Source organism: Melopsittacus undulatus, chromosome 1 (assembly GCF_012275295.1).
Source record: "Melopsittacus undulatus isolate bMelUnd1 chromosome 1, bMelUnd1.mat.Z, whole genome shotgun sequence".
NCBI classification, from domain to species: Eukaryota; Metazoa; Chordata; class Aves; order Psittaciformes; family Psittaculidae; genus Melopsittacus; species Melopsittacus undulatus.
The window spans coordinates 108,278,659-108,305,244 of record NC_047527.1 but is presented as its reverse complement, the minus strand read 5'-3'; the positions used below and the strand labels follow the sequence as shown (position 1 = coordinate 108,305,244).

The following is a 26,586-nucleotide window of genomic DNA, read 5'->3' as shown; positions in this document are numbered from 1 at the left end:
GCAGTCTATTGCTAAGTATTTTGTGATTGTGGAATGCCAGTGATCTGACAGAGAACCTCGGGAAACAAAATATGAAATAGTAATTATGTTGTGGGAAAAATATTTAACCATTTGATAATTTACTTGTCAGAAACTTAATGAAATGCTTGTAAAGCTTTACAGGGATGTCTTTTGGCAGCTTTATGGTTTCGGTTTTGGTCAGTATTGATATCCATAAGAATATTTGTACAGGTTGTGATGCTGTTGCAGGTTGCTGCACAACCAAGTCTGACTCTGACTGTTGTTCAAACAAGGAACTGGTGAAACAACAGGCCAATGTCCAAAGTAGCTTGATTTGCTACCCTGGTGCTGAAGGCTTACGCTTGAACATTTTGATGTGTCCTACTGGTTTCTGATTCTTGTTCTAGGAATTAGAAAAACAGAACAAAAGTGAAGAATGCATCAGAGCACAGTTACTTTAAGTGCTGAGCTACCTTTATGTGTGGAATTTGCGATCTTATCTTGGAATTTCATTCCCATTCAGTGTTGTTGCTGCCCAGCAGGGACAGAGAATGGTCAACATGTTGCTGTTTAAAGCAGCAAGGCAAACAATTAGGGCAAAATATTGCCTGCAGTGGCATGTCTCCAAGATCTTGGGTTTGCATCCCTGTTCCTGTGTAAAGCTTGTTGTCTGGTTCTTTATAGTAGATGTCTAAAAGATTTGTATTACAAAGAAGGGAGGGGAATAATCTAATTTGTTAATGAAGATGTTGCAGCTGAGTTTATAATCTGCTTTGTTAGAGTTACAACTTTCTGTTTCTTAATTAACGTGTACTTTAACTGCCTGGATTCAAGAAATTGATGAAATTTTCAGGAGGGTCTCTGCCCCGTTATTTTGACCTGCAGGGAAGAATTATTGTCATTGAATCCAAGCTGAAATATTGGAACAGTCCATCCTTTAACAGTGAGTCAAAACCTGAATTACCAGTAGTTTTGATTACAGTGATACTCTAAAAAGGTGGGGTGCTCTAACTGTGAACAAATACACACTCAGTACATGATAGCCTTTCATACAGTGCTTTAAAAGCAAGCAAGAGTTGCTTCTGATTTCAGTAAAGCTTGTAATGGAGGATGGTGGCTTTTTTCAAAAGAGGAAGTAATACTAAAATGACTGGATCATTTGGGTTAAATTCTATTTTTGGCAAATAAGCTAATGAAATAATCATTGGCAAAAGCATTAGCTTCCTTTTTTGTATTACAAAACCTTATAGTTGAATGACATTTCTTCTGCTACTAGTTTAATTTCACTTTAAGTTTTGAAACATGTTCAGGACCAAATCTTAACACAAGTTTTAGGTAAATTAATGTTTTTAAAATAATCTGGGGAAAAGAAAGCCCCACCAAAAAACAAAACCCTAAACCCCAAAGCCTGAGGGGAGTTCATCCTGGGCTGTTTGCTTTGCAGACGTCTTGCCTTTGCTGTTTATTACAGTAATCTTGTCATAGTCCAGGATTATTGTATATATTTGTATTGGAAGAAAACTCATTTTTGTACGTTTTTATTTATCACTGTAATTATCAACATCTTACTTGGGTCCATATATGCCTCTTGCCTGGACTTTACACCACTCTAGACCTTTTTCTCTCTCATTTTCTTTGGACCTGTTCTGTCAGAAAATACATTCTAGCAGCACTGTAACAACTGTCCCATCAGTCTGCATGCAGTAGAATTCTGGAGAAGGTTTCTGTGTGCATTTGGTTCTGAGATCCTTGGTGTCAAGATTTCTGCTTCCCTGCATTAGGCATTTATTGTGTGGTTTGAGAATGTGACCATGAAGAACTTAGCAGATCATCTTTGAAGCTATGTATGTGTCTTTAAGAGTAAGTCAAAGCACTAAAAATCATTAAAGTGTCCTAGAAGTTCCTAGTACAGTTTTTGACCTCCTTGCTTAAGCACAGCACTGATTGCAGACTTGAAACGTGGCATCCAAATAGTAGTAATATTCTAAGATGATAAGCCTATTAAGACATGTTAAAGAATGTCAGACTTCTAACCTCACCCTTGGAAGTGCCCTAAATATTAACCTTGTAGCTTCAAGTATTGTTTTTAGTCTTGTCTTTCATGATAAAATACTGCATTCTCTTCTGCCAACTCCTGAATTTTTCTGAAGAAGGTGGTCTCCATAAAATGCTGCCCAATAGAGCTGGGTTAGTTATATTCTTTACCTTTGTGAACTGTACTGCCTAGAGTCGCAGGCAGCATTGTGAGTGGGCACTGGCCACTTGCTGGTCAGCAGCATAGTAAAGTATGCAGAAAATGTAAAGATGGTGTTGGCAAGATGGGAGGAGGAACATTCAGTAATTGAAACAAGAAGTTTGTTGTTCCCAGCACTACTAAGTTGACACTCTTCATGCACAATATTTAACTTCTCTAAGCGAGTTCTAAAGCTGCTGGTACTTTGTCATGTGTTGTATCTTTGAAGAATTAGTGTTTCTTTGAAGAATTAGGAAAGGCCAAATAGACCATCAGTTGCTGCATCTTAGCTTTCGAAGTTTGAAGCCGCGGTAAAGTACTGTAGAACTTGCAATTGTTTTGTGAAAGAAACAGAATTTATAAAATGACAGATCTGTTTACTGTAACACTGGCACACTGAGATGCAATTGAGTCCATTAGCCAGCAAAATCCAGTATCTTTTCTAGTTTTCATTCCCAGTCAGGAATAGGTTTCAGTCTTAGGATAAAAACTTTTTTTCATGATCAAAGTGCAACAGTTTCTATCAACTTTACTGCTGTGTGTGAACTTCTAGACTACTTAATTGTTGCTTCCTTCAGCAGTGGAAGATGAATCTCTGACTTCCCTTAAATATATAAAGAAAAGCATACCTCCCAAAAACCCTTGGTTAAGTGAGAGCAAGACAGCTATGTGGGGAGGGATGGGAAACGAGGAAAATATATGGCTATGCAAGATATTTTCATTGCGTAATAATTCCTCATGCGTGCAGGAGTTCCAAGAAGATATGATAAAGCAAGGCAGACTTAGCATCCAGAGTGCCAAAGTAAACTCACCTGCTAGAAATAAGACACGTCAAAATGAAGAATAGAAAGAAATATCTGAGAAGTCTTTCACATGTCTTTTTCCAATAGTCATGTTAATCTCTTCATGTGGTGTCTTGGTTGGCTGTGGGAAGGGAGTAGTACAGGCTGAAATTTTTAAAAAGTTACCTTTATTTAAAATAAATCAGAGTACAACAGTTCAGATTGATGGATTAGATGAGATTTTGCATTTGATGGTGATAAACTTCGGAACCAGATTTCTGTGAGGCTTTTCTAATGTTGCCTTAAGTGAAAAAACATAATTTCCACATCACTGCACAGTACTTGACCTGAAATACTGGTATTACACTGAAAGCCTGGAATAGTCTCCCAGCTAATTTGTAGGTAACTCTGAAGTTATTGAGGAGCTTTGTCTCTCAGAGTAAAATGCAATTATCTTATCAAAGATCCCACCAAAGCGTCTAGAGTTAATATTTGTGTAGTAGGTGAACAATTTTAGCAGTTAAAATGATATATGTTAGTAAAAATACCAACACTTTTATTTGCATTACCTCAGCTGTGATTTGTATTTGCAGTTTGGAATCCTGCTGCACTGGACATTGTGCAAGCACAGGCTGTTACCTCATAGCTTAGTCAAGCATAATAGGTAAATGCAGGTGGATTAGAATGTTACAAGAAATTAATGTGAGCAGTGGGTTAGCATAATACACGATGCTTGTATGCCTATGAAAACCTCATCAATTTTTAAAATATATTAAAAAAAAAAAACAAAACTGGTGGAAGGAGGGAGCTTTCATCACATTGTACAGTTATTGTTAACCCGTGTTAGGCAAACTTGTTTGTTTTCATACTTGGCCATTATTTAGGCTGGTTGGTTTTAGAAAATTGCGGCAAGTTAGTCTTCCTCTCTGATTAGGCTTATTTAACAAATGTGTTTTCTAGTATTCTGCTTGGAAGCAGAGACAGATGTGAAGTACTGTGTGGTGTGTATGGTTTGGAACTCTTAAACTTGTCCTTCTGTAGGTGCCTTGAAGCATTGTTGCCCTGTGTTCAGGCTTAGTTGGTTGTCTGTTTCTTTCAATGCAGAAGAGCAGTGGTTTGCACTGACCTGTTCTTTCACTCTTTAATTCACTGCAGGAATTCTGCTGGGATCTCTTGTGAAAGTCCTGCAGGTATGTTACTGTGTCTTCCCCCCACCCTGTGGTGCTTTGTAGGCAAGAGCAATAGGATCAGGAGCAGAGTGATGTGGACTTGACCTATTAAGTTTCACTCAGAACTGCAGTACTTGGTTTGCAGTGCTCTGCTGCTGATGGATTCCTAGCAAACAGGAAAGGAGGATTATTGGTATTAGTTGCTCAGCTTGGGTCTTTTCTACTACAGTTCTCAGAGGCCTAGAAGTATGTGTGTAAGCAACTACTGTGTATTTTCTGTTTAGCTGTTTATAGGAAAGGGGGATTGTTCAAATTTAATAAAATTGTTTTTGCTGGTCATGTTTTCTGTCCTGAAAAAGTAAGAAGAGGCACCAGAGCTGGGAGATAGGGAGGGAGGAGGTCAAATGCTCATGAACCTGTCAGAGGGCAAGTGATAGAGTATTTTAGTGGAAAATCGTTATACATTGAGATACTTGCCTAATGCGCTTGAGTGCTAAATTCCTGATACCTTGCCTGAGGAAAACCAAAAACGTTTTTGCTCCAGCGTGAGATGCTTTATGCTTTTTGTAGGCTTTGGTAATGAATGTAAAATTTGTGATTGTGCAGTCAACTAGAGAGAACAACTTTTCAAGAGAAAATGGGGTTGTTGAGATTTATGATCACTGATGCTTTATATTAAAGTAGCATCCCACCTTTCATTTCATAACTGAGTGTGTTACTAGAATAACTGCCATTTGAGGGGTAGTCTGACATAAAGCACAAAGGGGAGAGTGCAGGGTTTATTTTAATTAATAGTTTGTTACTTTTTGAAATTATTATCTGGTAAAAGAATCTTATCTGATGTGGTACTTATATAGAAATTAAATATGCATCTTTATGGATAACCTGCAGGGTGGTGGTTCCTATTAATCCACTTACAGTGAGGGAAACAAGCTTGTGGCTTTGTGATGTATGTGCTACATGAAGCAAACCCTGTTAATGAGTTGGGTTTCTTCATGTTATGTGCTTCAGCTTGCAGTCAGGAGAGTGCTGCTTCAGGCTTGAAAACTGAGAACAAGCCACAGGCAAACTGAAAACTGCTTGTGACACAAACACTGTTGTCTTCAAGGCACTTCGTAAGCTTACCAGGCACAAAAACTTCTTCCCAATTCCTGTCTTGGTAGGCACTCCTAGTGTTGTTAAATGGTAATGTTTGGGGGTTTTGTTGGGTTTTCTTGTTTGCTTCTTTTTGCTTTCTGTTTGGGTTCTTTTGCAGAAAAGGCTAGATACAAGGAAAATAATCAGGATTGTTTGTTGATAGAGGTCATCCCATTATCTTCTATGTACTATCAAGATCTTTATTGTTGTGTGAGATTAGATGAGTGAATAAGGCTGTAACTCTTAACATCTCCCCATTTTTCTTGCTCTTGACTGAAAGAGTGTTTTTGCATACCTCTGTATAGAGTCCTTATCACTTACCACTATCATGTTTCTTTGGTATTTTATCACCTTTGTTTAGTAACTTATTGCTTGGTATCTCTTGGACAACTAATTACTGTAACAGTCTCAATTTCTAGACTTACACCATGATCGGTTCTGGTGTGTAGTTCCATTGCACAGGTTTGTGTGTGAGTTAGAAAGCTCAGTAAATGATGGGAGTTGTGAATCACTTGTGAAGCCTGGCGCAGAAATGTTTCATAAATCTTTAAATAAGGAAACGCAGTGTTCCCTTTAAATAGCAAGGTGTACTGTTTCTCTTGAAATCTCAGCCATTCTTAGAGGAGAGACTACATTTGAAGATACAACTAATAGAACTGCAGAACAGTTTTGAAGGCTGTCAACCTTATAAAGAGCAGAAGCTTTTTCAAAACCCTTGTGAAGCAGATGCAGCAGCAGCTCAAAACCATTTGGGCTGGTGGGGTTTTATTGTGAAATGTTAAAAACATACCGTATAAAGGTTTAAATGGTCTTCTGACACAATATGCTTCTTGCTAAGACCCGGTTGCCACATGTGTTTTAAACTGCCTTGTACCCATCAAGGCTCCTGTCCTGAGTACTCTCTGGGCACTTATGTCCATGTTCCTCTTCAGTAACCAAAGAGTTGCAGTTTTGTTCTGGGTACTGCCTGGTGGGTGCCTGAGCATGAGTCATTTTGGTTTTTTGCAGGAAGGAAAACTGAAACAAATCAGATGCTACTTTTATGGAGTTATTTGAAATCTAACTTTCCAGCCACCATGCTGGCATGTACGCTGGGTACATGGACATTTTGAAACCATCATCCGGCAGGCTTTGAATGTCTGGGTTGCATTAAGCTTCAGGGGTGAAATTTTCAGCTCTTCCCCCAACTGTTTTTCTAGTTAACAGTAGAGCCTTGTGGTGATATTTAAAATAGTAGTGTGTTCAGTATTAACTTTCATAGACACATGGTATGGCTAAATATTTATGTCATGTCAGCTTTTTAACTGCTGTTGTGCAATACAGAGTTTAGAACTGATGTAGGTACAATGATGATGGCAGAGATTGCCATTAACAAATGTACTTTTTGGCATTGTTAGTTGTTTGGGGTTTTTTTTTGTTGTTCACAGCTAATTTGTTCACTGTGGTAATGTAATAACTTCACAGTATATTTTCTTTTAAATAATGCCATCCTTTGAATGATAGATTGCTTGCCACATCTGCTCTGTAAAGAAACTGATTTCATGCTTTGAAAGGAAAATGGAAACCCCTGGGTTCTGTTACAGGCTTTCTGTATTGGAAAGATAGAGTTTCATAGGGTTATTCATCTACAGAATGGTAACATGTGTCCCATACAGTGGGATGATAGTTCAATTCTTACATGAAATCTTTCCTTGAAAAGCTTCTAAACCAGCTGTCTGATTAAAATTACAAGCTCTGGTTTGTAGCAGTCTTCATAATGCTAAACTGAAGGGAAACTTGCAGGCTTTCAGGATTAGGATTTGTCGTGTTTCCTTGATGATGCTTTGTAAGCTTAACTATCCTGTATCTGAGTTAGCAGCTTTACCTGGGCTGAGAACATGATTAACTCTTGACATATTACATGTTTTAGGTATTCAAAACACTTGTGAAGTTAATAAAGAAAGGTAAACTTTGTTTAAACAGGCGTTAATATATGGAATTAATAACATACTCTTGGAAGAGGCATCTGTTATTTCTCATATCAGCTATGTAATGTCCTCCGCAGGTGCTAAAACTGTTTTCAAAGTTGAGGTCAGTGGTAGCTCTGATTTCTTCTGTTGAGGTGTAATAATCCTTGTGGATACCAAAGGGTGTGAAAGATGGTGAGAAAGTATGTTATCTCTGATAGTAGAAAGGGAGTTGATGGCCTGCAACTGGAAGTTTGTTATGAGGTTTAAGTTAAGCAGTGACTGCATCCCTGTTTTCAAAACATTTTACGCTTTCTGATGTTGCTGGAGGTCTATTTCTGTATTAGCCTTGTGAAAAGTTAATCTTAGTCTGTGTTTAAAGTTTCTAAAATGTTTGCTAGGAAGAGTTCTGCACAAAGCCAAACTCAAATCTATTTTTGTTTGTGCTTACTGGAAGAGCAGTGAAAAGATCTTTTATTCTGTGAGCTTTTTTGTTTTATGGTGTTGCTGTTTGCAGTGTGAAAGTTAGTTGTCAGCACTCACATTTGTAAATCTCTTTTTAAGGGCTGATTACTCTGGGCTGAAAGTTGGCAGGCAAGATTTCAGCCCTAGAGCGCTCTTTGGGGTTTTGCATGTTTTTAAATAACAGATCTGACTGGCTTGATTGAGAGGAAGCACACTGCTACTCGTATTCTTGTAACTCTAGACAGCAAAACAGACTGCATAAAAGCACACTCTGAATATGAATTAGGAAAAATAGAGAGTAGTAATAAGTGTAGGCCTTGATCCTGCTGTTTTCAAGGGAGGTTTTGGGAGTGTTGGTGGGGGCAGTAGTGGTTTCGTTGGCTATATAGTAATCTAGTAGATATCTCTTCCAAGCTATTGCAGAGTTGTGGTGTATAGCGATGCTGTTTGTATAGAAGTATCTTCAGACAGCTGAACATTAACTTCCAGTACTATAAAATACCTAAACCTGAATTAAAATACAATGTGTTAGCCTGATGTTGTTACCACAATTCATGCACACATGTGGCTTTTGGATGGAAGTGATTGCAGTTCTGCTTGGCATGGCACCCAGGTAGAAATGACTATATTGTTATGCGTACTCTATCTGTATAGTCCGTACAGTATATGCTGTGGACTATTGCTAGTTTGTGTCTGGTATCTTCTAAAATGATTAAATTCCCATAACAAGATGGATTTGAAAATATTTGCCAAGAAACATGGTGTCAACTTAGAAAAACCTCAGCAACAAAAAAGACCAAGCAAAACAAAACAAAAAAATCCATCCACAAACCCATTTCTTATTTGTGAAAGCAACTGTGGATATTGCAGAGGGAAACAAGTAGGCTGAAATATGTGCTACCTGTGCTTGGCCAGATGGTCTCAGTCCCTCCTGAGAATATTCTTGTAACTCCTCAGATTTACCACTGCTGAGTAGGTGCCTGCAGGGACAGATCTGTACAAGTAGAGTACTGTACCTGTTGTCGTACTGAGAAAACAACTGTATTAAAGTGCTGTTCTCCTTCCTGTTGCAATTAGCAATCAGTGTATTACAGCTTTAGGGACATTAAGGACTTCATGTTTAAAAGTTGCGTGCTTTCTAAAGAAACAAGTTTTTACCTGTATGCTAAATTTCTGGAGGATAAGAATCTTGCCTACTCATCAAAAGCAGTTCAAACTTGGTTTCTAAGCTTCAGGAAAATCCATGTGATTTCTTTGGGATTAGGTAGTTGTGGAAATAAGTATTTGCATGTCTTGAAAGTAACTTTGCTCTAGACATAATACATCAGAAGTTGTTGAACTTGACTAGTTACTGTGTGAAGACCAAATAGCAAGCCAGAAGGAAAAATAAAGTTTTAATGCATGTGTTTACAGAACTGAAATTATACATAATATTACAAAATTCTGATTGTGGCCTTCTAAATCAATTCATAAATGCAGGCCATTCTGTAGAGTGTGACTAGACATAATTAGTGGAGGGCACTTTTTTGTTTCCATGGCTGTTTGCTGTTGAGTAGAAATACTCTTTAAAAGCATATTTAAGAGATCGGGTGGCCCTGAAGGTTTTTCTTGTGGGTTTATTTCTTTTTTATAACTTGAATGAAAAAAATTGCAGTCTGCTTCTGACAGCTCCATGTTCTGCTGTAGGTATTGCTACCTCTGTCCCAAATAGGTCTGCTGACTTGTGTTTTTCCCTTGAATGTCTCATACTTACTGCAGCAGCGTATGTTTATGCAAAGATAGGGCTTACCAGTCAGCAATTCAGTGCATCTTTTAAAATGGTGGGCAAGTTAACTCTTCAGTGGGATGATAATCTTTATTGCTGCTGCATTCAAATGCCATGTTTAACTTAATTGCTAATTTGACTATTAAACTAGCATCAAAAGAGGATAAACAATTTTCCAAACTATCACTCCTGATCTGTAGCTTCTAGTACCACCACATATTGATTGTGGTTTCTGTAAATAAACCTGAGTGTGGAGATGCATATCAGTACTAATGAAAAACATGATAAAACACATCCTATGAAGAGCCTGTAACACTTTGTAATTTTTGTTTTTCTCCTTGAAGTAACGCTGCCTTTTCAACAAACACTATGTTGTCTGACATGATAGTTGTGGAAACCTGCAGTCATAAAAGTTTTATGCTTTAAAAGACTGGTAAGTGGCAACTGGTAAGTGGAAAAGTTGATGGCACTAACTTTCCAAACAGCCCTGTACATGAAGTTGCTTTGAAGTGCATCCCAGCAGATGGGATTTTGCAGCAGAGCACTTGATGTCCTGGAGACTTGGAGCAGTGTAATACACTAAGAGAAGAAAATTGCAAAGGAAACTCCTTCTGTGTTTGGGGTCTTCCCATATGGCTTACTCATTGGCAGAAAGGCAATAGTTGATAGTTGTTAAAAGCATGGGACTTAAAAGGCAAGCTGAATATTCTTTCAAGCAGGTTATTACAGTATCATCTCACTTGTTTTGCGAGTCATTTTCCTTAGTGATCAAAATGCAACTTAAAAATATGGGTTTGATGTTGTAGTTATCAAAAATAATTTGTTCGCAAGGTAAGTGGATTTAGTGTGGTGTGTAACACAACAAATCTGTGTAATGAGAATGGTTATTAATCTGAGTAATCCAAACAGAGTTATCTAGAGCTTTTATCTAGACCTAGCCTGTGATAAGTGTCTTGTATAATCTCATCTAAAGGACTTCTGAGAAGCAGTAGAATAATGTGCTGCTATTACTACTGGTGGCTTGTCCGAGTTATCTGAAGTTGCAGTGTGCACATTGTGGTTGTGTGTTGTCTATCAAGTTGTATAACAACTTGTCTACACTCAGCTGAAATGAATGATTTAGCTGAATATTTTGTGATTGATGGACAGTCAGCAAATACTTTAAAGTACCTATGTGCAGTGGAATTTCAGTTTGTTAGACTCACATGATCTTAGCTGTTTGCCTTCCACAGTCCATAGATTTACAAAGTACTGGTGCTAACACTACATACCAGAGGATGGAAGAGATGGCAGCATGACTGGGGATGATCCTAGAAGGGAATGGGAATGTGTGAAAGAGAAGCAGGCAACAGAAGGATTGCAAAGAAGTACCTTGACATTGATTTGAGGATCAAAATGTTGAATAGGTAACATAATTGCTGACAGAAACATGTTTGTCTTTCTGTAAATTAGGTTTGGCTTGTGAATCTCAATGAATGTGCATGATCAAGTTTAGTATGAACAGCAGTGGAGATTATATACAGCAAAGACAAAGTTTAAGAAGTCTTTTGCTCTTCTTAGTAAAATACTAATCCAGAATTTAAAAGGATAAACCCAATGTCTTTTACAGAATATTAACAGAAGCATTCTCCAAGAAGCTTAGACAACTTCTGCAGTGCTAATGTGCACAGGGCGTGGGTTTGAGGAACAGTCTAGCTACTTAGTACTTGCTTTCACCCTGAGGATGATTTTTTTTTATTTTATAAAATACAAACATCCTGAATGAATTCCAGACTTTCTGCCATGTTGACTGTGCATCTGTTCATGTGTGTGTAAGACTGTATGTGAAGGGCAGTGTAATTTCTTTATTGCCTTTTTTTTGTGTGGTGTTTTTTGTCTGTGCCATTATTCCTTGCTTAAATAATTTCTATTCCAAAATGAGAGGCAGGGTGTTAGACAAAAATACTTCTGGGAACATAATAATGATACAGTGCATGTGTTGCCTTCAAAACTATATTTTTCATTCTGTTCGTCTAATCTGAGTGTTTTGTCCTGTTGGGAAGGTCTGTATATTGGTGTGTGCAAAACATCTTGTCTTTTGCATATTCCCATAATATAGGTGCTTGAATTGGTTTATAAGTGAATGTCATAATTTTATTTTGTTTTGGAATGTATTCCATCAGTTGTATGAAAGGCTTTTGCTTTTGTCTGTTTCAGACTATAGCATAGAGGAGATTCCATGGAAGGCTGTAAAGAAATACTCCAGTTAATTGGGGGTCAAGTTCTCTAAAAGGAGCTTATCTGCTAAATAATGGAACCATCCATATGTGCTCCAAATATTTACATTTTATTTTTTACTTTTTTTTGAGGAGATTGTAGAGAATCTCAGCCTGAAGTTGTCACCAACTTGGAGGCAATACATTTCTCTTGCATGTTGTTACAGATGTAGTACTGGAACTTGTATGTGAAGAAGTCACTCAAAAAGCATATTAAAATTTGCTCATATTCCTTTTAAGAAAAGAAAAATTTAAAAATTACACTGATTTTTAAACCCCAGTATTTTCTTTGAGACTTCATGCTTCAAATGGGCTTTTTCTGGGTATGGGTTTTTTTTTTTGTTTTGGTTTGTTTTATAAGAACAGGGGTTTTTTTAATAATTAAATACGAAATAATAGCATCAAATTTCAAAGTAAAGTTACTGTCAGGCTTTTAACTCTACTCAGTTTTCTACTTGTCTAATCAAACAGAATAACATTATAGGATGATGGAGCAGAAAACTTGTTACTAATCTAGCAGAACTTTTGTAACATGCTTGAAATTTGCAATGATTAAGTGACTGTGAGAATATTTGAAGACAAAGGTTGGTTTGTGACTAGATGCTCCTTAATAACTGGAGTAAATCTACCAGGTGGTGTGAAGAAGCCGTGGTTTGAAAAACAATCTGAATAATTAAGGTGAGAATCAAGTGAAATTTTCCCAGTGGATTTCCCTGCTCATTGCTGTGACAAGTGTTTGTCTGCACTCCCAAGGCAGCCAGTGACTGGGAACTGAGTATATCTGAGAGATCACTTTATCCTTTTGCCGTAACATTTTCCCTGAACACATAATCCTGACTGTGTTGCATGGAAGTTCTTTGGACTTTTGGTCTGAATCAGCACGACAGGTCTGGATGTTCTCAAGAATTTCAACAACCACTTAGAGTATCTTTTGTTTTTTCTGTTTCCGCAGCGTACAAAGGTGACCAGTAAAGTTCTCTCTGAGCAGCCAAAAAGCAGACAGCTCATGACTTCTGATCAGGACACTAAAGTTGTGGCTGAACCGCAGGTGCAGCAAGTACAAGAAGTTAAAGACGGTTCTCATCTAGTAAGTATTTCAATTACATATTCCCCTGGTATAAGTGTTGAATGAAACAGGTTTTTTTACTATGTCTTAATCAAAATTGTATCTCAAATGTTTTAGAGGACAGTTGGCTGATAGCATTACAACATAAAATGCTAGAACAGAGCTGTTGAAGGTGGCTAATTCTCCACACTAAGAGCCTGGACTTAAGTTTTCTTTAGTCCTATGAGGGATTAAAATAAACTGCAAGTTACAACAGTTCGCACTTATTTAAAGTACAAGGCTTTTTAGGCTATGCAGGAGTTCTGAGTTAGGTTGTAGCTCACACATTACCATGTAAGGAAAATGCAGGAAATGCACTTGGCATGGATCTTTAAGTTGAAAAAAGTACAAACCCATACAAATAGGAAATTGCATTCTGTAACAGGAATTTTGCTTGGTTAGTTCTGCCAAATGGCACGTGCTGCTGCTACTGTGCTACTCTGCAGGATCCAGGAAGCTGCTTTATGGGGTGCTTTTGGCAGATCATACTTCAGATAGTACTGTGTGTTTATATGTTGCAGTAAATGTTTTGAAGAAGATTGGATACATAATTTGTGTGTATGCTCTACTCATAACACTGTATTTTCATCTTTGAGAGTTAACTGCATATTGGGAGGAATGTTTCCTCTTGGGACATCTTGAAGGGTTAGGTTTTGGTGTGTTCTGCTAGGCACTTAGCCTGTGCTATGGTAAGTGGCAGATGCTTGTTACTTCAGCTTGACCTTGCAGCAGCAGAAAATGCTTGCTGCTTCAACTTACCTTGCAGCATGCACTAAGGAGCATTTTGAAAATGCTCTAAAGTTGTGCTCCCCTTTGCTAAGCAAGCTGGTGGGGTTTTTATTTATTTGTTTCTGTGCCCCCCTTTTTTTTTGGGGGGGGGAATCTCTTCTCCTCTGTTGTACCTTCTCATGTGAATTTTGTCTGTTTGATAGTAGAGAAAAAATTGAACCCACTTCTGTAGTTTTGTGCCCTAGTTTTGTGATTTCTGCCTCCCACCCAGTCCTTCAGGCATTAATGTCAAGAAACCAGTGTGTAAGCTTGAGTAAGAGACTTGCAGATCTGCTTCAGAAGTCAGTCCAGTTTCAACAGGTGTATTAGCATTAAAGGTGGTTTGATGGGTCTTCACATGGATAGTTCTTCTAATTTAGCATATTAAAATTTTTGTAAAACTACATGTAAACTTGGACCTAAATCTTAATTTTTTTACGGGGAGAAGGAGAGTAACAGTTTCTTTCAATTTCAGAGAACTTGTCTGCTCTTCTCTTCAGTAGAGAAGACTAATGTCCATTTAGGTGTCTTGGAATGTATCCATAGTGCTATAATTGTGCATTTCAAATAACTAATTCTTACGAGATTAAAGCTTTTCCTTTGCAGAATATTTTATTTGAAATAGATGAGACCTGTAGCTTATTAAGCTTTTTTTTTTCAGTTACACCATTATCATACTCTTGTATGTGCAGCAGAAAAGGTCATTCTGTTGTATGAGAATCATTACCAATATACTCTGTTAAAAATGGTGTTTTCAGGATTGTCCCTGTTCCATAATGGCACACTTGCATGAGTAAATTTTTCCAGTGCTTCATGTCTTCACTTACAAGTTTTGGGTCCAAGTCTGTAGTTTGAGAAACTGTGGACTATAGGAAGAAGTTAGCAGACTAAGATCATTCAGACACTTTCATCTTTCCCAAAACATGATAGGAATGAGAAAAATGGAGGTCCTGACTCAATTGCATTTAGCAAGTACATGCTTCAGACTAACTGAAAATCACCTGCTCTTTCTTGTGTGTCTTCATTATTTTGAGATCACAAGACTATAGACTGTATAAAGGAATAGCTTCATGCTTGTGGTATTCCCTGCTTCAGTGCGTATTTGATATGGGGCCATACTGCCATGGTATCTAGTCAGGTTTCTAGGAGTATTTTCTTATAGACTGAAAAAAGATTGCTGAATTACATTCCCCAGTTCTTTTGGCTATGCTGTTCTACTGGGATCTGGTGATATCTACTACGAGTGCTTCTGTGGCAGTTAAGGAAGAAAGTTGTGGAATTTCTACTGGAAATTTTAATACACCCCTGTAGTTCCTGGAAAAATACTTCCCTCTATGCTAGTCTTAATTCTGAAGATTATTTAAGGTATTATTTGTTATGTCTATAAACATTAACACTATTAAAATTTTAACAATAAATAGATTTTCCTAGCTGTGTCTTTAGTTCCATCACTTCTTTGGCAGGAACAAAACTTAACACACATTCTGCTGTTAGCAACAGATAGTAGTGAGTGAATTAAAAGGCTTTGATGCTGTGATGGAAAGCCATAGAAATCACTTTCCAGGGTTATGTATGTTAATGATACTGTGGTCACTTGTTTACTAACAAGTTTTCAAAGGCTTAACCTCATGGTGAGGGAGGCAAAGTAATTTCTTCTGCCTTGAAGTAGCTATGAAATTATATGCTGTTTAATGCCTAATTGTAGATTGATCACAAGCCTAGTGTGGTTCATTTCCAACAACAGCTCTGCTTGAATATGGGTGATTTTAGTAGTATTTAACAGCAGAATTTCAGTAGTTTGCATGCCAGTCTATAGAGGAAAGTTGACAGGTTGAGGATCTTCATAAATATGTTGTTAATAGTAGCATACACTTACAAGTTGGAGGTAGATGATTTTGAGGATATTGGCAAATTCTTAGCATTGATAACTTTGGGAGTGAAAGGTACTGGTATTTCTGGCTTTCTAAGGTAGAGGTGGGCTTTGTCACTTTAGGTCACTTTATCACCTTGTCATCAGAGCTGTTTTGGGTTTTTTTTTGTATTCTGATTGGCAATTACTCTTTCTGAGAAAGTCCTGGTCAGACTAGACCCAGTCTAGTTTAGTTCCCTAAACACAGGGAAGTCAGTGTTTAAGAAATGCTTCACTCCCTTTTGACTCATTTCTCTGTTCCCTTTTTTATGAGTGACACTTCACTGCTAGAAATTTGAGGTTACTCTCAGAGGAAGAGGCCAAGCCCCAAATCCCATGGTGGAGAACCTAATTGTACTTCCTAAAATGTTCTTCATAGGACATAATATGGAAGGATGTCTCGAGCTTAGAGCTGTTAGGTTATGTTATTCAAAAGTCCTTTTGCAACACATTCAAGAGTAAGCCTTGTAGAAGGGACTGAGGAAATTAGCTTACTAGTTTAATATAGGATCCAGTGAAAATTCATTGTCTCTATAATCCTCAGATCATTTTACAATACACAATATTACATACAATATGTGCCAATTAATAGTTAAGTAGCAGTTTGTATAACAAGAGATGACATTTAATAATTCAAGAAATCCTGAATAGATTTAAACAAGAGGTGGGAGCATTAGACCTTAAACTGAACATATATAGTATCAGTGTCATGAAGGATCAATACTGCTCATTGTTTGTTCTTTCTGTCATGTTATTGTGGGATTAGACTGTAAGTAAAGTGCTGAATAGTTCTGCACCTGTAGTTCTAATCCAATGTTTAATCACTTTAATGTGTATTTAAACTCTTAACAGTTCATTTAACCTTGATATATCGGAGGGAAAGTTAAACAATCTGACCAGCTGTTCACAAAAACCTGCAGTAGTGACATTGTGAAGTCTTTTGTGATGATGTTCTTCTCTTTTGCCTTAACTGGAGGTGGGCATGTCATCAGGTATGGCCTAGGAAGGCAGGTATATCACTGTTTTGTCAGGACTAGGTACAGTTGCCATGACTTCATTGTAGAAAAAGGATAATTGAAGTTAGATGTCAGAAGATTGGAAGGACTAGTTTTGACTTGTACTATTGTAACTAAAACTAGACTGTATTTTAAACCTTAGGTCTCTAAAACTGTGTATGAGATAAACAGTCCTTTACAAGGAATCGGTATATGTAGAAATGAAAGTAGATGGGTAGGTATACTTTTGTTAATAAGTCATGTTGACTTCTTGCCTTCTATGTGCAGCACGTAGGACTAAAGTACTTATTAAAAAAAGTTGTTCAGGTTATGAAAGTGCTGCTTCAGAGCAGTTTTGTTTCATGGAGAAGGAAAAACCTATTTAGACTTTGAGTCGATGAGAAAATATAGCAGAGCCAAAAATATGTCTTAAAGAAAAAAAGAAAACAAAACACCAAAATAAGCAAACCCACTCCTCAGCTGAGCTGGGCTCTGAGGTGGCAGAGCACAAGTTCTGTTGAAGTGCTTTTCAAGTCATGTGGTGGTGCTCAGCTTAGCCAGAAGGATTTTAATGAGTCTTGGGAGTTAAGCAACCAAACTCAGGTGATGTGGCACAACACCAGTGTCATTTTCTGCTTAAATTTGTTACCCCCCACCCCTTTTTTATGGTGATCCCACAATAAACAGCATTGAGAAATGTGACTTATTGGGCAGCATAGGTGCGTAAAAATAGAAAGCGTCCCAGGAACTCTTAGATAAAACTAAAGGAACAAGTACAAAATGTGCCTTTGCACATCAGGGGAAGAAGGTGTGGGAAAACTGTAAGAACAGTCTGCTTGCCTGAACTGCTTCACTCATTTTCTCCCCATTAGTTGATAGGAGAAGTGCTTGTTAAGGCAGTAGGAAAGTGGACTTTGGCCTGCTCTGTCTTTTAAAGGCACTTAGTTCCTCTGTAGAAAGCACGTAGCTAGTAATAGTTAAATCATAGAGGGGAAAAAACCTTGCTATTTGTTTACCTCATGAAAGTATTCTGAGTATTGTAAACCTTGTCAATATTGCTGTGACTTTATGCTGACATTAAGCCAGTTGAGTTGTTTGCTTGTGGCATTTCTTCAAAAAAGCTATTATAAGTAACTCCTTCTCCCTTTCCGTGTTCTTGGTTCCAGGGAATGCTAAAGAGAGGAGTGGCTTGGCATAGTTTAAGTCTGGATCCAAGCATGTTGAATAACTTTGTCCCACAGGAGAATTAAAAAAAATGCAGCAGATGGCAGCAATGATGCATCAGACTTCCCATCCTTAAGAACAGTGTATCTGGAGGCACTTTGAGGCTTCACATATTGGATAAGCTGGGGGGGGCAGGGTAGTCTTCCTCTTAACTTACTTTGTCATTTCAAAGCAGACTTGCTGAGGAGGGGATGTATTCCCTGGCCTATTCAGCAATCTTTTTTATGGTCAGAGGATTGGTGGTGAATAGGTTTCCCCTGAAAGTTAGCCAATATGTTTCTTTCACATATACAGGCCTGAGTCTGCCTATAGTATTTAATTTTATATGGCATCTAAATATAATGTAATCTGTGTTTAAGGATCTAAATCACATTTTTTTTTGTGATAATTTGTCCTATGAACAGAATATTTGGGGAGAAAAAGCTACGCTGACAGCTATGTTACAGATTTGTACTTTTTTGTTAGAATATATATCAAGAGAAGTAGGATAAGAAATTAATACCTTGCAGAAGATTTGGAGAAGAAAAGCATTTCATGATGTATAAGGAAGAGCGATTCACCTCTAGTCTGTTATGCTGCTAAATGTGAACTCTACTATTGTTGCTGCAGGAGCACTTCATAGTGTCTGCCCTGTAGACTGAAGTGAAACATTAGAATTTCTGGAGTGCTTCTGCACATGCTCAGTACTGCCTTGTATACTTGCAAGTTACTATCATCACATTGTGAACAGTCTGGGATAGCAAAAGTTTCTCTTTTGGTTCATTAGTCTAAACAGATGTGCACTTAGTTTACTGACTAGATATGAATGACTAAAAGAGGAAGTGATGTGTAATTCATTTCTATGTTGACGGTAGTAAATTTGCTGTTAGAAGTAAAGTAAGCAAAGGAGATGGAAAGGAAAAGGTGACCGTGGGCTTCTCTGGTAAAGATGTTTGGGTGGGTTTGTTTTTGTTTTTTCTTGGAATTTTGGAAGCAAAGCAGAAATCTTGCAGTGTGATGGTGACCATACAGACAATGCAGATAAAACTAAATCATGTCTCAAGCCTTGTATAGACTATGTGACTTGCCATGAAGGCAGCTGTTAAAGTATAATGACAATCAAAAGAAAAATAGTGATAGTGGGCTATTAGAAAATGGAGCTGCATTTAGGCAACCTTTCTGCTGCAAGCATAGGTTGCAGTAAACATCTGCTACTTTAATTAGCCTTAGTTACCCCTATGTACTGCTATATGAACACAAAGAAGGCAAGTTCCCAGGCTAAAATTAGTTCAATTACATCTTGATTAAATTTAACATAAGGTGCACAACCAACTGAAAAATAACTGGATTATGTACAGCTGAAAGAACAATTGAAATAGAATTTAAGGATCTATCTTTTCTGACTTTATTTTGCATTTTCAGTATTTTAAGTAACAGAATAGCATCATTTTGTGATGGTAGAATCTGCAAGATCTCTGAAGGATAGGGTCCAAAATTCAAATAGCAACAATGGATTTGAGAGGAGGTCTGAGTGATGTAGGGATATGCAAAGGCAAATAAGAGCAACTGTTTAGAGTAGAAAAGATTGCTGGGTGTTGTCATCTTCTTACTGAGTTTTTATTTTTTAAGAAATAGAAGCACTTTTTCTAGCAAGTAAAAGAACTGACAGTAGTAGCAGTCTTCCAGTATGTAAATACATGTGCATAAATATGTTCTAATTGTTCTGAGGTCAGAAGTTATTCATGTACAACAGAGAGAAGTTATACTAGGGACAAACCTTTGGATGAAGTAGTGTTTAGTCAAACTACCTTTTAAATCTACCTGAGGTTTTCTGTGAGTACACACTTTTTTTGGAGGTTGGGTATAATGAATCCTGCCACGGTAACATGAGACGGCTGATGATCTTAAGGGCCCCCAGGGAGCAGGTATTCTTTTTTTTTTTTTTGTGCAGATAAGTTAAAAAAAAAGGCTTGGAACAGAATTAGCTTCTGATAATGTACAATGACTGTTCAATGGAGTACATGAGGCCTTATCTATCTTTAGCCTGCTTTTCCTAAAGAAGTAATCTTGGTGTAGGTTCAACCCTGGGGGAAGGGAGGGGAAGGAGAAAATGATCCAAAGTATGTTTGATCTAATAGCTTTCACTAGTTTAGTCTTCCAAATGGATTTAAACATGTGAAGGCAGAATGCATTTATCCGTGTATAGAAAGTGGGAGATGTGTTAAATATGAAGGCGAGCATGTTTTTTGGCACACATGGACATTGTGAAAGATCTCATTTAAATATTCCAGTGATTTGGATAAAGGAAGCTCTTCAGGAAATTAAACAATGGAAGTTCATAAGACTTGGTAATAGTTGTAAACGGACTGTAATCTCATTAGAAATATTTGGCTTGAATATTACAGTGCATATGATGAAATACCAAAACATTGCTCAGCAACTGGGATTTGGACTTTGAGTGGCAATGACATATGAACCCCGGCATGGTTCTAAAGTGTGCTATTTTTGGCAGCTGGGTGTTAGCTTGTCTCCTCAGAAGCAGTAGAAAGTTAGTTTAGTGGATAAAGGAAGGTGGTTTGCAATGAAAAGACTCCTCTGACACAACTTATTAAACATGGGCTGCTGCTTCAGTAAAGAATTGAGTAACAGCACAAATGAGGAGAAAACCAGCTTGTTACAAAAATCTGTGGAAGAGGAAGCACCAAAGTCAAGGATAAGTAAAACTTTATCTTCGATTTTAAGAAATGTGAAAAGCCAGGATCTGCATACAGGGGGAAGGACGGCTAATGGGGCAGCTGCAGTAGTTGGCATTGAACATATTCATAACGATGATTGCACAGCATCAAATTCTAAATTTGGGGTCTGGGATAGAAAAGCAAAATATCCATCTTATAAAAGCATGGAGAATACTCCTTGTGAGAGCTCTAGGAGAATGTATGATGGACCTTTTAGCTTCTTTAATTCCTTCAGTCACCTTCTGAAGGTCTCTGGTACGTATGGAAATCTGCAGAAAACTGAAGAAAAGAAAGATACGGTTATTCAAAAAGGAGCATCTAAAAAATCTAACAGTGCTAAAGGTCAGCATATGAACTATGTAGAAAATATTAATAGTAACATTAATAATGGAAATGTAGCTGCAGAAGAGCATTGCTTGTTTGATCATACTTGTACTTCGCATGTACCAGACATGGTAGGCAAAGGTTTACAGGGTGAAGTTTCCTTAAATAGAAATTTTGGGGGGGATTATGCAGTTACATGTGACTGTTCAAGGCAGAATGAAACAACAGTTAATGTTAAAGACTGCAAGAGTGACTGCTTACAAAAAGTTTCAACTTCAGATAGAGAGATGTCTCCAGCATTTTCCTATCTTGATGTAGACAACAGACAAAATACAAAAGATAGGGAGTTTTACAGTATTTGTGTTGTAGATGCTGAAGATCTGAAAGGGGCTGAAGAGGTGCCAGCTACTGTGCATGAAGAGACTGCACCAGGCATAGATAACTCAGCTGTTACTGATGAAGGAATGTGCAGCATGGCACGACCTCTAGACAGTGGGGGAGAATTTCCAATGCAGCAATCAACACATGGGGAAGCTAACTTTAATTCACAGAAAGAACTGTTTGAGTATAAAAAATTGGATAGGTCAAGCATACAGGAAAAGGAAGCAAAGGAATATGGTAGCATAAACATCCAATCTTCTTCTGATAACTTACTGGCTAGCAGGAGTCAGGTACATGGGTTAAATACTGAGAGTACAGTAAAAGATGGATTAATAGTGAAAGTATATGATGAAGTCAACCCTGAGAATCGACAGGAGGAAGTATATACAGAAGGTAATGCTGTCAGTTATAATGAATCTCTCCACAGAGCTTGTGATTCTGTAAAATTTGTAAGTGCTGCTGAAGGGAACCAATGCACCCCTAATTCAGAAAACATGAAACATGGTGAGTGTACTTCCAGTGCATCGTTAAACACTGAAGTATGTAATTCAGGAAAAAATGAAGAAAGTCATGATTCTGAGATGGTACCATTTGGTTTAAGTAGGCATTCCTCAAGTGTTGTAAGGGACATAAATACTGAAGAGGTGGCAGATAACAGGAGGGGTAACTTCAAATTATCATTAGAGTTACATGAAACAGACAAAGATTCTTTTTTGGTGAGTCAACATGTAGAAAAACTTGAAGACTACTTCCTAAAGCCAGAAAGTGAAGTAAACTCCAATGTGGAAAAGAAAACATTTCAAAGAACGTTTGGTGATGACCAGATGCTTGCATCTGATTCCAGTGAACATCACAGTGTTTTGGAAGAATACTTGAAAGATAAAGAGAAATGCATAGGTACAGTTTTGCATAGCAGTGAAGCTTTGAGTATGATGGAAGTACATGAAAATTTGGAAGAAAGTTCTGATTTTCAAACTCAAATTAAGGGTTGCACTGAAAACAGGATATTAACAGAAGCTGCAAACCATAGTGGCATGGAAGAAGATGTCTCTGTGAGTATCACTGAGCTAAAAGGCAATGTACTTGAGGAAGCTGTTAGCTTGAACAGAGCTCAATCATGGGTAAGTGATGGCCCTTTGAGATCTTGTGAGCTACATAACACAGGCACAGATGAAATGTTTCTAAAGAAAAACAGCCTAGAATCTCAGATTTCACAAGACTCACCAGGGAATAAAGGTAAACTGTGTGAATATTCAAATTCAGATAGCAAAAGCCATGTCTCTTCTGTGTCTGTGGAACATGAGGGCATGAATAAAATGGACATGAACTGTAGACAAGATGAGCAACAGGTTACATGTTCCTTCCACACAGTGGAGAATCAATGGAATGTGGGGACTGGTTTAGGCAAAATAGTTGGGGATGTAATAGAATCTATGAAAGAGAAAAAATTTGAAGCTCACCTAAATGAGACAATTGATAACAAGGCCAAAAATGTAAACCAGAATTTGGATGCTAACATTATTGATTGTGATAAAACCATCTTAAATTGCAATGAAGGTTTAACTCATGATGGGAATAATTACTCTAACTCCACTGTACCTTCATCTTTGGACAATTTTATGTACAAGAGTGCAGAATTGCTAGATGACACTAAAAATCAAGAAGATGCTGGTAATCTCTTGCATAAAGCCCATAACAGTTTACCTTCGTTGTGTCAAAATGCATGTTGTCCTGTGTGTGATAAACCAGTAGAAGAGACTGAGTTATGTCACTGTGTCAATCCAGAGCCAGAGGTTGGGAACACCCAAGCTCCTGTTGGGCCTTTTACTGAAGTAGAATCAGAAACTCGTGAAAAAAGTGTGTGTGATGTAAATGAAAGTAATCTTCAGCATGGTGAAGTAGAACAGTGTGTCAACATCCACTCGAAGGAGGAGAACCTCACTGGTTTTAGTACATCAAATGGGAATCTAAAAGCTTTTACCACAGGGAATTTAGAGCAGTTAGAACTCAAGACTACTGAACTGAAAAGCACCAGTTATATAATAAATACTCAAATGAATAACTTGACCACAAGTTGGGAACAGATGCAGTCAGATCACAAGATTTTCTCAAACAAAGAGCTCAAAGTTTTTGTTGACCCGGAGCAGGTAGACAAATATGCTGCTACTCCTTCCTATGAAATACACAGGGCCTCTCCTGGTGCCTCAGGATTTCAGCGAGGCAATGAGCCATGTGTATTAGACCTGATGGAAGATATACCAAGTGACCAAGAGCACTCCTATGAACTGGACAGACAAAATCCCCACATTGAAATATGGTCACATTTCATCAGTCTTCAGACTGGCAGTGCTGATTGGACAAATCGGCTGTTTTCTGACACCATTATTGGTGGTAATGGTGAATATCTGATGGGCTTTTTATGCAATAATGCAATTTCTAACAATACCATGAAGAATGACAGACTGTGTATAGTTAATGAAAACTTCCAGAATGAACCTGAAGATTTAAGAGATGCTTCATATGCAGTAGGAAGATACCCGTATCAGCTGCTAGCACCAGAAAATGTTGCTACTTTGGGATGGCAAGATAACGATGAATTTGTAAGTATACTGCAGAATTAATTTGTTTATTTTAAAGCTGAAGCTAGGAATTTGCATAAGTCAAGACAAACTGTGGTTTCATTATGGTTAAATATAACATGTTTTGTTCTGAAGCTGACTGCTCTCTCTTTAGCAAAACTGAATTCTGCAGAGAATGTAATATCTCAAAAAGTTGCTGAATATGGATATATTTTTTTCTTTTTAGCTCTGTTTACCTTCTGTGAAAGTTTAAACATTGGGCAAAGTATTTTGATTGCAGATTCTCAATTCTAGTTGAACTTGATATTAAAACTTCAGTATTCAGATAGGAGAATTTCTACAGCCTGTTAATAGCGCACTTTACCTTCTTACAGGAAGAAATGTTAAAGTCATAATATTTGAACACTTCCATTTATTACAAGTCTTTATCATTCAGTAGCTGTATTGTGTTTGATATTCTTTAAATCTTTTTCACCTTCCGGATGTGCTTTCTGTGCACTATGATAATGAGTATTTGAGTGTGTTTTAGAATAATTAAAGCTTTGTGGAGTTTTGGAGTGCCTGTCTTAAACTCTATAATGTGCCTAGTATCCTTAAATTCACAAAACAAATTTTAATAAGCTTTTTTAATGTGTGTTCTTATGAGCAGTACTCTTTCCAGGTATACTAAACATACTAAAACATACCAAAGATGTTCTGGGTATGGAATAACTGAGTGCTTTGCTCAAACATTAGCAAAACAAGAGAAATCTGTCTCATGCTACTATCAAAAAAAGTATTGTAGATCTTGGCAGTGCAGAGAGCAATCTCTCTGAAGGACAAATATAACCATTTATATAATGGTTATATATATCCATATATGACCATTAAATGTGTCCATTTCAAATCCAGGTTAAGGGAGACTGGCCTAAGATGACTTAAGTGGATCTGGTAATTGATCCTATTTGTCCTGCCTAGGGGAAAACTTACGTAAATGTTTGTTAATACTGTTTTTTGTCTTGAAATCTGACAGAAGTTGTCACGCACATCTCATTGCTTCCAGTTTTTCATAATGATTCCTTAGAACTGTGTTGCGTGTTTATGTAAGTCCAGGAAGAAAAAACAAACCAAACCCTGTGCTCTTACATTTTCCCAATCATTTTATGTTATTTCACAGAAACAGATACTCCGATAATATAGCAAATATCACATTAACATATGTGTTGGAGAACTGCCTGAAATCTGGGGCAAGTACACGTTGAGTTAGTTTGTCAAAGGCAAAGAATGCTTGTTACAGTTTCCTTGGCTGGCCTTTTCTGGCCAGGTTCTTTATCAGGGAAGTTAATTCTGTGCTGCACAATTAAATCGTGTTTATACCTGAAATGATTATGGGATGGCAATTCAGTTAACATACTCAGGTGTGGAAAAAACCTGTAACAATAACAATCTTGAGTTGCACATCTGATGCTGTTGTTTGAAACGGTACATGTATTTACACGTGTGTGCTGTGCATCCACAAAGTGCATAATCAAAGAAATTTCTTTCTGTAGGAGTCAACCAAGGTTTCCGAGTTAAACCCCAATGCAAAGGTGTGGGGAAATCATATGTTACACTTGGAAGCGAGTGGTGCCACTGATGGTAGTGTGAGCAAAACGTGGGAAGAAATACCTGACCAACCTCCAGATTCTTGTAAAGAAGGTATGAGTAAAAGTTTCTAGCTGTTGCTCAAGCAGAAGGTAAAATTCAGATTTAGTTTTAACTGTGATGATACTGTGATTAAAAGGAATGTTTTTTGAGTGTTTATCATCTGCCACAGAACTGGATGCCGGTGGTGATGGTGACAAAAAGCATCAGAATGCAGTGGTGACAGAGCTGCAGGAGCCATCACCAGTTGTTTCAGTGTCAGACCAGACAGATATGAACCCTTTGGCTCTTGATCATTCCGAGTATGAGTCTATGCATGAAACCACCCAGACAGGTAAGAGAAAGCTAATATTTGCTTGTACTTGATTTTAAAAAAACAAATGTTGAGTTGAACAGTGAGCATCCATTCAAGCAAACAAACCAATCAAACAGCAACAAATACACAGAAAACCCACCATAAAAAAGCCTACACCACTTTAGTTGTTGCTCTGTGAATAGACTCCAGAAAATTCTGTCTCTTGTTCTCAGGCTGAGACATATTTGGTAACCAGTCTTCTGTTCGAGTATAGGCTGTATGATGTACAGCACAGAATCTAAGTTCTGGATATAACTGAGTATTGTTTTCTGAAACATTAATTCTGAATGCATGTCCCTAGTGTAGACATTTACATTTAGGTATCTAAGTTGCATGCTTCTAGTTGGGTCAGGAACTGAGGTGAAATTCACATATCATTTGTGTCTCAAGTGGTAATATTAATATATTGAAAGATCAGTCTTGTACTAAAAACGCTAAAATAAGCAACAATTTAGTCTAAATTCTTTGCATTGTTTTAGTGAATGTTCATTATTTTTCTTCAGTGCAACTGTTAGCAGCTGTAGTTTATACCAGTAAAAATTCATATAATTATGGATTTTTGTCAGGTTTTAGGCAAGGAAGAAAGAGAAGATGGGGAAGGGAAATAGTAGTTAGTACATGATAACGTGTATTTCTCAGGTGCTGGAATTATCTTACATCAGAATAGAAGCCAGGAAGGACAAAACAGTGGGAGGAAATTAAAAGCTGCTATAGGAAGAAGAAAAGCTAAGGAGGACTGAAGAAAAGAATGAAAGTTATTGAAGAAGGGAAGGGCATAGAGTGTAACAGTTCATGTGAAATACTTAAACCCAAATCAAACCACAGAAAAAAAACAAACCTAACTTACATTTATGTAA

At 37.5% G+C, this 26,586-nt stretch overlaps 1 protein-coding gene across 2 annotated transcripts in view; it reads left to right on the top strand.

The window, feature by feature from the left end:
• LARP4B (La ribonucleoprotein 4B) overlaps positions 1 to 26,586 on the top strand; it is a 56,686-nt gene that overhangs the window by 5,487 nt on the left and 24,613 nt on the right. For both annotated transcript variants that reach the window (XM_034062083.1, XM_034062077.1), the window contains exons 2-4: positions 12,705 to 12,839; positions 25,281 to 25,428; positions 25,547 to 25,708. In XM_034062083.1, the coding sequence (XP_033917974.1) occupies positions 12,759 to 12,839; positions 25,281 to 25,428; positions 25,547 to 25,708 (391 nt within the window). In that variant the 5' untranslated portion in view covers positions 12,705 to 12,758. The remainder of the gene's footprint in view (positions 1 to 12,704; positions 12,840 to 25,280; positions 25,429 to 25,546; positions 25,709 to 26,586) is intronic.